Here is a 15,091-nt window from a genome sequence, read left to right on the forward strand (position 1 = left end):
GGCCCGTCCTCCCCATTCCCCGAACAATATTTGCTCATGCGCGCCTTGCAGGCCCCAACATTCAGGGAAAGGGGAGGTTTGGGATGTTAGGGGAAGGGTTAGGCTTAACAACAAAAGAGTGGCACTTCAGCACGTTGCGAATAATGGAAATAAAGCCATAACATAGCATGATTTTTCATGGGAAGTTGGAAAAAAAATCATATAATTTCAGTTTTTGGCTATTAAATGGTGAAAAGTATATGGATTTTGAAGACTCAAATTAAAGTTCGGGTATCATCGCGCTTTATAGCACAAAAATTAAGAATTTCAGATCACAAGTATGCCTACTCTACTTGGCCCTGTTAAGAAAAACCGGCGATCACTTTAAATGCCTAAAAAGTCAATCTACAAACTTGTAAAATATCATTTAGATCAACCAAAATCTGGAATCGATTCTATGGAAGTAAGAAATTAAAGGAAAATTAAAATATCGTGATTAAAAACAAATATAGCGCCCATGTGGGATTCGAACCTGTGCGCTCATAAACTGGTTTGTGTGGTACGTAGGGGAGAGCGGGGAGTGTTCGCCCTATTTTTTTCTGACCAGCCTAGCGATGTCAATATTAAGGTTAGGGATGACCTGATTAGCCCATGTGAAAGCCCTATGTCTTAGCTATATACGACCACAATCCCAGAACAGCTCAGAACTATAGGCCGTGCAATAGCAACAGGATAGAGCAAACAAAAACGTTTTGCAAAGTGGCGAACTTGCCCCATATTGGGGCAGGTTCGCCCATATGGTGGGGTAAGTTCACCCTAATCACAAAAAAAGGTTTAAACATTGCGTAACAATAACATATTCAATGCAAACATTTAGCAAGCGTATACAGGGCATTCATTCTCTTCTGGGGAATCACTAAATTTGTTGCAGGGGTCGAGTCAGGGTAAATTGTAGGGGTCCAAAGTGAGCTTAAACGTATCATGTTTACAACTTCAGGGGGATTATGGATTAGGACATAAACGGTGGTATGAGTAATACTGATACCACATTAACTTTAAAAAACATGATTTTCAGTAGTTTTACCTTGTATAATGGTATTATTATCAATATTTTGCATAATACGCTGATGGGGCAGGTCCGCCCTGCAGTTTGGGGTAAGTCCGCCCGAGGAAGATAGAGGGCGAACATGCCCCATCCTCAAAAGGGCGAACGTGCCCCTTGTGCACATTTTTGTTTTTTCTTCAGGGTATGCAAAATATAAATCGAATAAGGAGTTTGTAACTGCATTAAATCTTTAACAAATCCCATATGTTCCAAATACAGATTTCCATTAAAACCATCTGTATTTATGTATCAATGATAATACAACATTATTAATGCAAGAAAAAATTACGTTTTGGTGTAATTTTTTTTGTTTTGGCTGCAGTTCGATGAACACGTCCCTATATGTCGCGTAGCTAATACGAGAAGTTTATAATGACCTATGTCACCTAATTTTGCCATTACCAAATCCCCCGATAGCCGTAGCGCTGAGAAACAAGGGGTGGGCGAACGGTGAACCTGCCCCTAGGGCGAACACTCCCCGCTCTCCCCTACTCTACCAATTGAGCTATATATATAACTCAATAGGCTATTAAATATTGGAATAGTGGGTTAACAAAAATCCATATATTTAGGGAATATTAGAAACACTGAAACATGAAATAGACCCACTTAATTGGAAAAAGCTGGCGAGAGAATAGTTAAGGGCTCGAACAGTAGCGACGCACAGTGTCGACGTCCTATACGATAAATATAAATTTAATACTCCGTTGGTGAGCGACGGGCGAGTGGTATTTCACCGAACGCAAGAAAAGGAGTTTTATCTGATTGGCTAGCAATCGATCGCTTAGGTCGCTTAGTAGTCAATTACAAACTCAAAACTGAGCAATGTGTTCAATTCGATTGAAATCGATATTCTATTATTGCCGTAGATAAAGAGAGTGATAGTGTGTCAATAATGTACATTGTATTGCAGCTGGATTCTACATGCATTCCTTTATATTATTATTTTCTCAAAGAGTTGAATATGATCACAATTTTACCCAGGATTTCAAATTTTTACCCGCAAATTGCAGTTAAACATATCCACAGCAAAATACTGGTCCTCACTAATTAGTGTATTTAATTTCCAGTTAGTGTATTTAAGATAAAACCTGACAACAAATAAAATTTTCTTGCAATAGAAATATCATATGGGATACTGATATGGTAGGCCGCAACCGCCACAACGTGGAGCTGCTACGAGTAGCTGACTTTTTGCTCCGTGGAGCCAAATTGACCAATCATGATCATGTTAGAGTTTTTCATTACTGACCAATTAAGTACGACTTACTCATTACGTGAAGCGAATTTATTCATTAAGAATTTGCCAGACGAGCGTCACGTAGTTGCAAGATATCCTCGGTCACGAAAGTTATGATTCAAAAAGTAGTTTATGAAAAGTACGAACTGACTTATTATTAAGATGGACATGCACTCATATTAAAGAAACTCATACAGTATTGTACATAACTATATAGCTAGGCAGAGTGGTGGTAAACTATGCACACAGTGTTGTATAATATTGTGACGAACAATATTATTCATAGCACCATTATGGATATCGCCCATGACTAGATAAATAAACGTGCCGATCACATTTGACCAAATATCGAGTATGTTGTGTTACATGGTGGCAGCGGTATTTCAAGCTTTCCTGCCGTTTTAAAGCCAGCTACAGTCAAAATCAAAGATACAGTAGTAAGTAGCAATCGCATAGAAGGTTTCAAAACGGTAAAAACGCGGTATAGTTATCTGATATGCCCACACCGAACGATAATACTGACGGCCATGCCGGAGCCGGAGCAGAGTCGCATGCCGGCCAAGGGAACCGAAAAGGGGTATAATCCTTCTTGTCTTCCATGAGCAACCGCATCACATCGGGTATAATCTTCCTTCCAGGAGCAACCACTGTGCATGATTGACGGGCTATTCCATTGCTCGTAATAGGGTACGGTAGTGTATTTTAGCGCGACAATGCTGGATGGTGCACGCACGTGTACACGATGTGCAAGGTAGACTTTCGCCACGAGGGTGTGTGTGTGGGGAGGGCGTGTTGTCCGAGATGTTAGGAATTATTTAATAATAGTTATTAATATTGGAAGAACGTTTTAAACTTTGATTTAAGGCATCATATACGATTTTATACTAGGCCTATTTTAGATTTTCAATTAAAAACAAAATAATAAAATAGCATTTAAAAATTATATTAATAGGCCTATTTATTATCGCACGCCATGTTAACAATAAAGAAATTGGCACACGTACTTTCCGATAAAAATTTGGGAAACAAATTAATTTAAAAAAAAATAAATAAAAACAAAATTTTTTAAACCAAATTTTCATGGAATTGAGGGCCATCAATAAACCAAACTGCACCCCGAATCAGTCGCACATCCCCGTAGTAGCCTAGGCCTACCCTCCTTTCCACCCCGTTGCCCTAAACTAGACCGTAGGCCTATTAGACCTAACCGCCACGAGTATTTTTTTTACTGGCAAGCACACCCCTACAGTCGCAATAGTTCTAGCCCAGATAGCTTTTAACTCACGCCCAGTAATAACGTACTTTCATCAAGTGATGGCGCTATAAGGTTTACCACGGAAGCTGTTTGGTTTACCGTGGAAGAAGATTATACCCTATATGAGGGAACCAGGCACCGCAAATACGGGTACCCCCAGGTATCAAACCACCTCCCGAACTCAAAGCCATGGATCAATGGAAAACGTGGAGGCAGATGTGGAAAAACTATGTTATCGTAGCCAAAATCAATGAACAACCACCCGAATACCAGACGGCAGTATTCCTACACGCCATAGGCGTCAAAGCCCTAGAAATATATAATAGCTTTGACTTTACAAGTGAACAACAAAGTGTAAACCTAGAGGAAATTATAAATAAATTCAACGCACATGCAATTGGCGAGAAAAATGAAACATACGAGAGATATATTTTCAACAGCAGGCAACAAAAACAAGGTGAAAAATTTGAAGATTTTTTGGCTTCAGTGCGCACATTAGCAAAAACATGCAATTTTTGTGAGTGTTTAAATGAGTCTCTCATACGTGACCAAATCCTCAAAGGTATTGCAAGCCAGGATACACGTAAGAAATTGTTAGAAGAGCATACACTTGATCTTAAGCGCTGCATTGATATTTGTCGCACTGCAGAGAAAACCCAAAAGCATGCTAGAGAAATAAAAGCGTCAGAAACGTCAGCAACCGTCCATGGAGTTGCAGGTAGACACAAGTCTACCAATAGGCCTAAGAAAAAATACGGTCAACAAAGTAGAAAATCAGATAGGCCTAAGAGTACAGATACTAGGCCTAAGCAACAAATAGATTGCAGATACTGTGGTAAAAGACATGTAAGAGACAAATTTGCCTGCCCAGCATTTGGCAAACAGTGCACAAGATGTTCCAAAACAGGCCATTTTGCTGAGGTGTGTAGGACTAGGGCAACAGGAATAAAAAGAGTAGAACAGTATTACAGTGATAGTGATACATCAGACAGTACAGACTACATAAACATGATAAATGTACAGGATGTAAACAATACTGATATCAACAGTGCTAGGCCTACTAAAGAAAAAGATGACATATATGCAGAGATGGTGATCAAACATAGTGATACCAAAGTGGTATTCCAAGTAGATTGTGGTGCAAAGATAAACACCATACCTGAGAAAATGATAGAAAACAAAGAACTCATAGACTATAAAAGCAATACCTTGCGTATGTGGAATAACGCCATATACACTGCAGTTGGCACTTGCAGGTTAGATTTACGGAACCCGGCAAATGGGAAGAAATACTCGGTGCCATTCACTGTATCTAAGGACAACCTTACACCACTCTTAGGGAGTGTAGCTAGTCAACGCATGGGTTTAATTACTGTCAACACAGACAATATCACCTCTCCAAACACAGTACTACAAGTACATAGGCCTAAAGAAACAAAACTGCCAGAAGAGCAGTATGAGCAAGTGTTTGACGGAGACCTGGGAAAACTCCCAGGAGAAGTACACCTGACTACTGATCCAAATATGGAGCCCGTCATACTTCCGCCAAGAAGATTGCCACATGCGATTAAGCCTAAAGTAAAAGAAGAACTAAAACAGTTAGAAAATAAAGGCATAATTGCCCCAGTGGTAGAACCGACAAAGTGGGTGAGCCAGATGGTCGTAGCAGAAAAGAAAAATGGGTCCCTTAGAATCTGCATTGACCCTAGACCTTTGAACAAGGCACTAAAGCGCCCTCAATATCAATTGCCAGTAATTGATGATGTGCTCCCAGAGTTAGCACAGGCAAAAGTGTTCTCAAACTTGACCTTAGCTCAGCCTTTTGGCAAATTGAACTAGACTATGAGTCTAGCATCCTGACTACTTTTAATAGCCCATTTGGACGCTATAGATGGCGCCGCTTACCATTTGGTACTTCAGCATCCTCTGAGATTTTCCAACATCGTATACATGTTGCATTAGAGGGACTGACTGGAGTTATCTGTGTAGCGGATGACCTCGTAGTGTATGGCAAAGGTCAGGATGAAGAGGCGGCATTAAAGGATCATGATGCCAACCTCGAGCAACTGCTAAAGCGTTGCACAGATCAGAACATTAAACTTAACAAAGACAAGTCAATCTTCAGGGCTACGGAAATCCCATTCTTAGGTCATCTGATAACAAATCAAGGTCTGAAAGCAGACCCAGAGAAGATCTCGGCGATCTTAGACATGCCTGCACCAACAGATGTGAATGGTGTACAGCGACTTGTTGGGTTCGTCAACTACCTAAGTAGATTTCTCCCCAGTCTATCAGATGTCCTAGAGCCAATCAGACAGCTAGTCAAGCAAGAAGTAGAATGGCATTGGACTTATGTGCAACAGAATGCATTAGACAAAGTCAAAGCAATGATTTCTGAAGCACCATTGTTAGCATACTACAACCCAGAAGATGACTTAGTCATCCAGTGTGATGCAAGTGGTAAAGGACTGGGTGCTGCCCTAATCCAAAATGGACGCCCAATCGCATATCACAGCCGCGCACTCACAGATACCGAAACACGGTACGCATCCATTGAAAGAGAGATGCTCGCGGTAGTGGATGCATTCGACAGATTCCATCAATACACTTTCGGACGGTTTACACAAGTTATCAGCGATCACAAACCGCTGGAAATGATTGTCAAGAAACCACTGTGTAAAGCACCCAAACGTCTACAAGGAATGCTTCTGCGGATCCAGAAGTATAACTATGATATCAAATACAGTCCTGGCAAGACAATGGTCATTGCAGATGCCTTGTCACGTGCCTATTTACCACATACACCTGAAAAGGCAGAACCATATGCAGAAGTCAATATGGTAACTTTCCTGCCAATCAGAGACGAAAGACTTGAACAATTAAAGACAGAGACATCACAAGATGAGCCTGACATTACAGATGTTAAAGAAAACCATCATAAATGGGTGGACGGAAAAGCGAGATGAATTACCTGAGCAACTCACTCCGTACCATAGTTTCCGTGATGAACTAGCGGTACAGGACGGTCTCATATTCAAAGGATCGCGCGTAGTAGTACCACAGAAACTTCGGAAAGAAATGATGCTCAAAGTTCACTCCTCCCATTTGGGCACTGATGGATGTCTGAGACGAGCAAGAGAGTGCCTATTCTGGCCTCACATGGCATCAGACATAAGACAATACATAGCCACATGTGATGTCTGTAGAACATTTGAGACTAGTCAACAAAAAGAAACACTACAAAGTCATGACCTCCCCGCGAGACCCTGGGAAAAGGTCGGTGTAGACCTATTTACTTGGGACAGTCAAGAATTCCTAGTCACAGTCGACTATTACAGTAACTTTTGGGAAGTCGACAAACTTGACGACACATCAAGCAAGACAGTAGTAGCAAAGCTGAAGAGCCATTTCGCGAGGTACGGTTCACCGACGCAGGTCGTATCAGATAACGGGCCGCAATTTATCGCGGAAACCTTCAGTCGATTCGCTACCGAATGGGACTTTGAACACGTTTGTAGCAGTCCTGGTCACAGCCAATCAAACGGCAAGGCAGAAAGCGCAGTCAAGACTGCTAAACGCATCCTTACAAAATGTAAGAAAGCCAACACCGACTACCAGATGGCGTTTTAGACCACAGAAATACGCCAACACAAGGTTTTGACACCACACCAGCACAAAGACTCATGAACCGTAGGACAAGAACATTACTTCCTATGTCTGATAAACTTTTGCAACCCAGAGTCATTGATGAGAGCAAAAACATGAAGCAACGCATCCAGAAACAAGCCCAGAACTATAACAAGTCAGCTAAAGACTTGGAACCTTTGCAAGAGGGTGATGTAGTTCGTATGAAGCCCCTCGTACAAGGGCAAAAGAACTGGCAAAAGGCGATTGTTTCAAGACGCCTTGACGAAAGATCTTATGTCGTCGAAACTCCAACAGCAGTGTACCGTCGTAACAGAGTGCACTTAAAGAAAACTCAAGAGACACCACCACCAGTTGTCTCATTGCCCCATCAGACTCCAGCAAGAAATCAAGAAACACAGCAGAAAGAGACTTTGAAAAAGCAAAACCAGAACAATCAAGACAAGACCAAGAACTCTAAGAAACCAGAGTCTTCACCAAAGAAAGGAAAGACTACCAGAAACAACCAACAACAGCCATCACCAAAGAAAACCAGCCAACAAGAGCCACAACCAAAGACTACCAGAGGCAACCAACAAGAGCCATCACCAAAGAGAGGCAACCAACAAGAGCCAGCACCAAAGAAAGGCAACCAACAAGAGCCAGCACCAAAGGAAGCCAACCAACACCAAAAACCAAGTCCAGATCAAGAAACAAGACCAGTACAGAGACAAGAACTATCTACCAAATCTGGAAGAAAAATCAAGTGTCCGAGTTATTTGAAAGATTATGTCTAAAAAACATTACCAAATTTTGGCACAAACCAAAAGAAAGACAAAAGAAATCTTTCTGGACATTTTGAAAGAAAGTTTTGAAGTTTAAGTAGTTTTAGAAGTTTGTTCAGAAAAGTTGATCTTTCAATAGTTCAAAAGTTGAAAAAACAAAACAAAAATGACAGTCAAAGCACACTAGAGACTATGATCTAAGGACACTGAAAGAAAAACAATGATTTAATTTCATAGTTATTACATGAAAGAAAGACAATGATTTAATTTCATAGTTATCACATGAAAGAACAATGATTCTTTAAGATGTGAAATATCAGTTCACTTCCTTTAACATTTAGAAAAGGAAAGTTTTCAGTTTAAGTTTGCAACTTAAAAGTGATCACAAGTAACCAAAGACAGTGACTTTATCAATAAGAAAAGGAAAGAACTTTCATGCATAAATTGATCTATTAAAGAAAGATCAAAACAGTTCATCTCACACTTGAAAGAAATTTCACTTTCGAATGTATTTAGAATATAAATACATCCTTTTTCAAAGAAAGGGGGATGTTGTATAATATTGTGACGAACAATATTATTCATAGCACCATTATGGATATCGCCCATGACTAGATAAATAAACGTGCCGATCACATTTGACCAAATATCGAGTATGTTGTGTTACACACAGTTCTGCGATCTGCAGTGTATCGCCGGGAGCTAATTTGTATAACTTGCGCGGTATCCCTGCGGAATTCGACCTTCAGGAAACTGCAAACCAGTTCGGATTTACTTTATATACTAGTAGTAGGCCATACATACTGTAGTTACTGTCCGTTTTCATATACACAATACTCAGTGCGCTCACCATTGACGCGTGACCTCTACAAATAGTGTATGTTAGAAGTATAGGTCATTGCCTAGTTGACGTCACTGTGTAAAAAAAATAACCGGCCAATATTTAAAGTATTCTCTGAAATTCTAGAAAATATAGTTTTGTATAACATGTCCTAAATTTTTAGCTAATTTAGGTGTTTGGAAATATTGGTACTTTAGTGTTTTAGAAGGATATGTAAACGACAGATAACACCAAAAAATATGAAGAAATTATTTCTAAACCGTGTTAAGTCATTAAGCTTCTCATTTTCAAGAACGCTGGTTAACAATAAGCAGACTATTGTCTCATTCTGTAAACAAAAGCCCACAGTATTGTTACCTTGCGTTCGCTTTATAATCGTTCACCCAACTGAAACTCTAATACCAGCTCATTGCTCATTGCACAGGTAAAACAGACACAAGTGCAGTGTGTATTTAACCAGAGAAGATCTGATGTAACATAGTTGAGCTGTTTTCATTGAATGTTATATTGGTTTAATAGCTTTTAATGGGGTTTAAGTCCTTCAAAGGTCGTGGTGAATTCTACTGTAGACATGACTGCATCATGATTATTTTAAAATCAACAACATTCAACAATATGATCACCGTGATAGTATGACAGTATCAGTACCGTGGGTGTCAGTGATCCTGGCCTGACACAGTAGACAAACAACCAAACAAACACGCCACACACATGACACATGCATGCAAGGTAACATTGACTATACACTAATCAAACAATGGTATTGATCCTGTACAACTGGTCGTGGTTTATTTACAATTGATTCATTTAAAATCCCCATAGTAAACATTAATTTTGGCAAGAGTTTTCTCTCTCTGGAACGAGGATGCATCCACTGGCTCCGCGTAATGAAAAGATCTAACATGATTGGTCAATTTAGCTCCGCGAAGCGAAAAGTAAGCTACGCGTAGCAGCTCCACGTTGCGGCGGTTACGGCCAGCCATATACTGATCATGCGAAAATCGTAAAACATAGAATAGAAACAGTGTGGCAGGCTCTCCAAATCTCAAATTGTATGCTTAGCCTGAGTCGCACGGCCTATCTCGAACAAAATCACCATGCGTAGCTGTTGAAAAACGTGAGGATTCATCGTATTATCACGGCAATTTTTAACACGAAGATATAGGGATGATGACGGTGTGCGACGTATTCACAGTAGTGGGACCTGAGAGCACATCAAATACACCAAATTGCATTTTGAATACGAGGTAAAAATGGGAGTATATATAATCCTGATATCAAAGAATTTTGATTTTTGAAAGCCTCGACATAATTCAAAATTTATGACAATTTATTATTAAAAAATTATTTTTGACATTTTAAAAAGTCCTAAAGTTTAGGCCTACTCTATCATAAATCTAATTCGCTGGCGTAGCCCATAGTGCACGTTAGAATATGACCGTTGGTATGTCAACTGGCTCACGCTTTCTTTGTTACGAACCACTGATCAAAATGGTCGCAACACAAAGCCTATGGCACATCGCGTCGTAATTCGGAATAGGTGCATGAGCCTAGGCTTAAACAAGTAACCAATGGATAAAACGTGCACTACGTCAGCGGAGTGCATGTAGCTGCGATGAAAAGCCGTCCATTATATGAAAATTATGACCTTTTGTATTGAAGATAATAGCATACATTTGTTTCCCAATGTTTTTAGGTGTTGTTGGTTTTATTTCTTTCCTCTAGGAAAGCATGATGTGGGTGTTTGGTTATGGATCTCTGATATGGCGACCTGACTTTCCATTTAAACAGAAGGTGGTAGGATATATTAAGGGCTACAAGAGACGTTTTTGGCAGGGAAGTACACGATTCAGAGGGGTGCCGGGAAATGTAAGTTAACCTCACACTTTTATAAGGCCTAAACCAAACTCAATTGTTTGATTGGCGTAACATAAAAAAAAATTAGGGTAGGTCGGGCGGCAATTTAAAAAAAATTACACACATTTTAAGCTGTAAATCGTGTATGATAAAGGCTTTGGAACTTTTTTTTTCTTTTTTTTAATTTTAAAAAAAAAAAAAAAAGTCTATTTTAGGGTCAGTTGGGTTACGCCAATCAAAAAGTTTCTTTAGGCCTGATTGAAGAGCTTTGTTGCACAACCCCTTACATCCACTTGAGCAATTTTGCAAAAACATCCAAAAAGTACTGATATGGGGGTTTGCAACAAAAGCAGTTTTTGGAGGGATGCTTGGGTAGGATGAGCATCCCGCCAAAAACTGCTTTTGTTGAAAACCCCCTTATATCGGTGATTTTATTTTTGATGACTTTTTGATGTGTTCTCAAAATTCCGCACTTGTCCTTTGATGGAATACTTTTTACCCATGGAGTTATAAAATAACTTAAACTGTGACCGGAACTGTGATGATGAAAATCAAAAGGTGAGGGAGTATTCATAAATACTTTGGTGGTGGTGGGGGAAGGGGGTTGTAGAAACCGGAACCTCCGACATCAAAATTTTTGATTATTACAAACATCTCTATAATATCTTCATATTTATATTGTCTAAATTGTATGGTTTACGAGGTACCGTACGTTAAGTTTCGTTATTGATAATTACTTTAATTATATAAATATTTAAGTAATATTTCTATGATATTGATTTTACCAACAGCCTGGGAGAGTTGTTACACTTGTGAAAGATACAAAGGTTGGTATATACCGTATATATTTCATTTACAAGAAAAGGTTTGACTATGTCAGTGATAAATTTAGAACTATAGAGCTTAAAAGAAATATGACAAGTTGCGTCACCTTTCAATTTCAACAAGAGTATTTCCCATGTGATACAAGTTTTATAGGCATGAAAATCACTGGAAAATTTTTCAGTAATTAATATCCACAAAAAATCTTATTCCCAAAATTTAAGTTGATTCAGGTTTTACGTCTGTGAGTTATGTATGATTATGTATTATACTGCTCCATTTTTTTGGACATAAACATTATGTAACCAGAGTGTTCCGGTGGTATAAAAAATGTCAACTTTTTGTTATAAAAAGTGGGGGGGGGGATGAGGCTGTGGACCACAAAATGTCCCTTTAACAGTTGCATTCTCTAAAAGTACACACTTTGGGACAATGCCTGCTATGAAAAGAGTGAAATTTCATAGCTTTTCAACATGGAATTGGAGATCTTTTTATTGAAAAATCACTTTGACCAGTGGTCGTTCTCTTTTACAATAAGAGAGTAATAAACTTCTGCCTATCTTCGATTTCAGGAATGCGTATGGGGTGTTGCTTATGAAGTGGCTTCTGAACACAAAGAGCAAGTCAGAAAATATCTGGATACCAGAGAAACGGGTGGATACATAGCAGATACCGTAGAATTCTATCCTGATTGGGACCATCTCAACAATCACAAAAAGGAACCTTTCAAAGTACTTGTCTATTTCTCGACACCAGGTGGATCAAATTATTTGGGTCCAGCATCTATTGAGGATATTGCCCGACAGATTGTGAAATCATCTGGGCCTGTTGGAACGAACCTAGAGTACTTAACATATTTGAGTGACTTTATGAGAACTTGTGCACCACAAGCAAAAGATATACACCTATTTGAAATTGAGGCTATGGTGAAAACGTTAATGCAGTGATTTAATTTAAAACTTGCTAGCAACCACATCGCAAAGAAAACTTTAAGTTAACTTTGTGTTTATGATGCCATAAATGTTAAATTTGGTCTATATTACACATTTTGTCCAATCATATTAAAGGAGGATTTCGTGATCCTAGCATCCTCTTTTTATGACATTTTTCAGTAGATATCCACGAAAAAGCTTATTTCCAAAATTTCAGTTGATTCCGATTTTGCGTTTGCGAGTTATGCATGATTTTGTGTATTACACTGCTCCATAGACAATGTGTTGTAATTTCGTTCTGGTGCACCAGAACGAAATTCAAATTTGGCGATATTTTTGCTAAACGAATTAATCTGCAAGAAATATTTGGTACATAAACATTATGTAGCCAGAGGTATCCAGTGGTGTAAAAATCTCAACTTTTTTGGGGAAAAGTGGGGGGATGAGGCTGTGGATCACGAAATGCCCCTTTAAAGGAGGATTGTCCAATCAACAACATCAGGGTTTAAGTTTTTAAGGCCGGCATGTGAGTGCGATCGCACACCTTAAATCGCCTGTCCAATAGAGATTTGGTTACATATATTGTTCTGATTAATTGGAATATACAGGAAGTTTCCCAGCAAAATGGATTTCTTCCATTTTGGGTATCAAACTTATATATCTATATGTCTATATCCCTGCAAGGTCCAGAATCTGTTTCAATATAAAAAAAAATGGGCTATAAAGAATATGTAGTCTTGGAGGCAGATATGTAGTCTACTTAGACATGGACTATGGATACAGGGTCAAATTTAAAACTACATGTAGTTTAAAACTTCATTAACACCAACATATTCCTGTGGTAAAGTATAGTTTGACCAACCTGCGATGCTCCATTCTTGAGTTATGCAACAACATATCATTACTACATACACTGTACATGTACAGAGTGCTTGTTTGTCTTAACATCCATATCATGGTGATTAATGTTCTTGCTGCTTTTCATGTGATTTGACAATTCAGCTAGCTCTACCTTGAAATATAAGTTTCATTTAAGATTGTTTTTAGTGCCTCTTGTAAATACCAGGCAATGCAGGGATATTCAAAAGAAAAATGACAAAGAAAAATTCACACTACAGAAGGTACCATTTGTATAATTATTTTAATTTAATGTTTCAATTATGAAATAATTCATACTGACTCAAATACATGAATTAAACTAACATCAAAGTCATCTATAAGGATAGTTTTGCAGATTTCTTAATTCATCTATAACACATTCCACATTCATTAGGAGCAACCTGTACAGGGGGCCATTAACTCCACACATAGAGCAGCAGTTCTGTATGGTGATTGCAGGGAAGGGGCACTTTGGTCACACCATGGGTGATTGGTGTGGTGTGATCAACAATACTTTAATTTGTTCCTAAAGAAGTCGAGGTCTTATGCCCATTAACATTTTTTCAATTATATTGCTCCAATATATTATGGAATCTATTATATTAGTAGACAAGTTAACGGTCCTGCAAAATATTATAGACTTAAGTTGAACCATTGTGACATGTCACCACTGCTCTTTTGGATCTCCAATGCAATTTTTGGTTCTGCAAGCAATTCCTACTCTTAATTCTTCTCATTTAGTTGCTGCAGCAAATTTCATACCCAAACGTTGAATTAAAATAAAGATCCACTAGTTTTAATCAGCCATTACTAACTAGTTTCATACAGCATGCAGCTACACCCATCAGATAAACTGATGTGGTTTCCAATGGATTTTATATACAAAAAACACAAAACAATTTGTATACTTGAAATGTATGGCCAAACATCAAGGACAAATGAAAACAAATCTTAAGGTTAAACTGTACACACTGAAAAAAATAATATTATTATGTCTTAAAAAGTTACATACAGAAGAACAAACGTTGAACTATATATATACTGGGGTCCATTTCACTAAACTTTACAAAGCTTCGTAAGTATCAGAATCGTTTGTAAGGTACAACGAGTCTTAAGTTCCACTAAAGTTTCACTAAACTTCCTTACAAACGGTACCCTTCGTAATAGGGATTTACTACAGGGACCGTTCGTAAAGTTATGTCTAGTAAATTTGTAACTTTACGAACAGTTACTTGAGTTACTAAGGTTTAAAAGTTTAGTGAAATGAACCCCTGGTCTTTAATTACCGTACTGACGCGAGTATAGTCCCACCCCGTTTAAAAAAAAAAATTGAATTTTGCAGAGTGTTTTGTGTTTTTAATATGAAAATTGATACTTTGTTTTCATGTCATACTCTATTAATGATATCAAAATGCATTGAATTTGAATGCATTTTGATATCATTAATAGAGTATGACATGAAAACAAAGTATCAATTTTCATATTAAAAACACAAAACACTCTGCAAAATTCAATTTTTTTTTTAAATCAACCATGAATGATCCTAGCATTTAGGTCTAGGTCCAGGGACACTCCAAAGCCGAAAAAATAAATAACTTTTTTTGACATTTTTCGAAAATTTGGGGTGGGACTTTACTCGAAGGTGGGACTATACTCGCGTCAGTAAGGTAATTAAAAAAAAACAAGAATGCAGTTTCCAAATCCCTAGCCATATTCTGCCCAACTGCCTCTGACATACAGTATGAACATACACAGACAGTGGCCATCCTTTG

At 38.4% G+C, this 15,091-nt stretch overlaps 2 protein-coding genes across 5 annotated transcripts in view; both read left to right on the forward strand.

Moving 5' to 3' along the window:
- Positions 1 to 12,576, forward strand: part of LOC140153176 (putative glutathione-specific gamma-glutamylcyclotransferase 2) — a 27,960-nt gene extending 15,384 nt beyond the window's left edge. For all 3 annotated transcript variants that reach the window (XM_072175848.1, XM_072175847.1, XM_072175846.1), the window contains exons 2-4: positions 10,555 to 10,698; positions 11,478 to 11,513; positions 12,081 to 12,576. In XM_072175848.1, the coding sequence (XP_072031949.1) occupies positions 10,561 to 10,698; positions 11,478 to 11,513; positions 12,081 to 12,455 (549 nt within the window). In that variant the 5' untranslated portion in view covers positions 10,555 to 10,560 and the 3' untranslated portion in view covers positions 12,456 to 12,576. The remainder of the gene's footprint in view (positions 1 to 10,554; positions 10,699 to 11,477; positions 11,514 to 12,080) is intronic.
- On the forward strand, positions 6,500 to 8,015 carry LOC140153173 (uncharacterized). 2 transcript variants are annotated; one of them, XM_072175840.1, is made up of 2 exons: positions 6,500 to 7,821; positions 7,852 to 8,015. In XM_072175840.1, exons 1-2 carry the CDS (start codon positions 7,263 to 7,265, stop codon positions 7,998 to 8,000), a joined length of 708 nt encoding a protein of 235 aa, XP_072031941.1. In that variant the 5' UTR covers positions 6,500 to 7,262; the 3' UTR covers positions 8,001 to 8,015. The 2 variants fall into 2 exon arrangements, with proteins under 2 accessions (XP_072031941.1, XP_072031942.1); XM_072175841.1 differs by having other exon boundaries at positions 6,500 to 7,791; positions 7,822 to 8,015.
- Positions 12,577 to 15,091: the final 2,515 nt, after the last annotated feature.

The sequence above is a fragment of the Amphiura filiformis genome, chromosome 5 (assembly GCF_039555335.1).
Source record: "Amphiura filiformis chromosome 5, Afil_fr2py, whole genome shotgun sequence".
In the NCBI taxonomy this organism is placed as follows: domain Eukaryota; kingdom Metazoa; phylum Echinodermata; class Ophiuroidea; order Amphilepidida; family Amphiuridae; genus Amphiura; species Amphiura filiformis.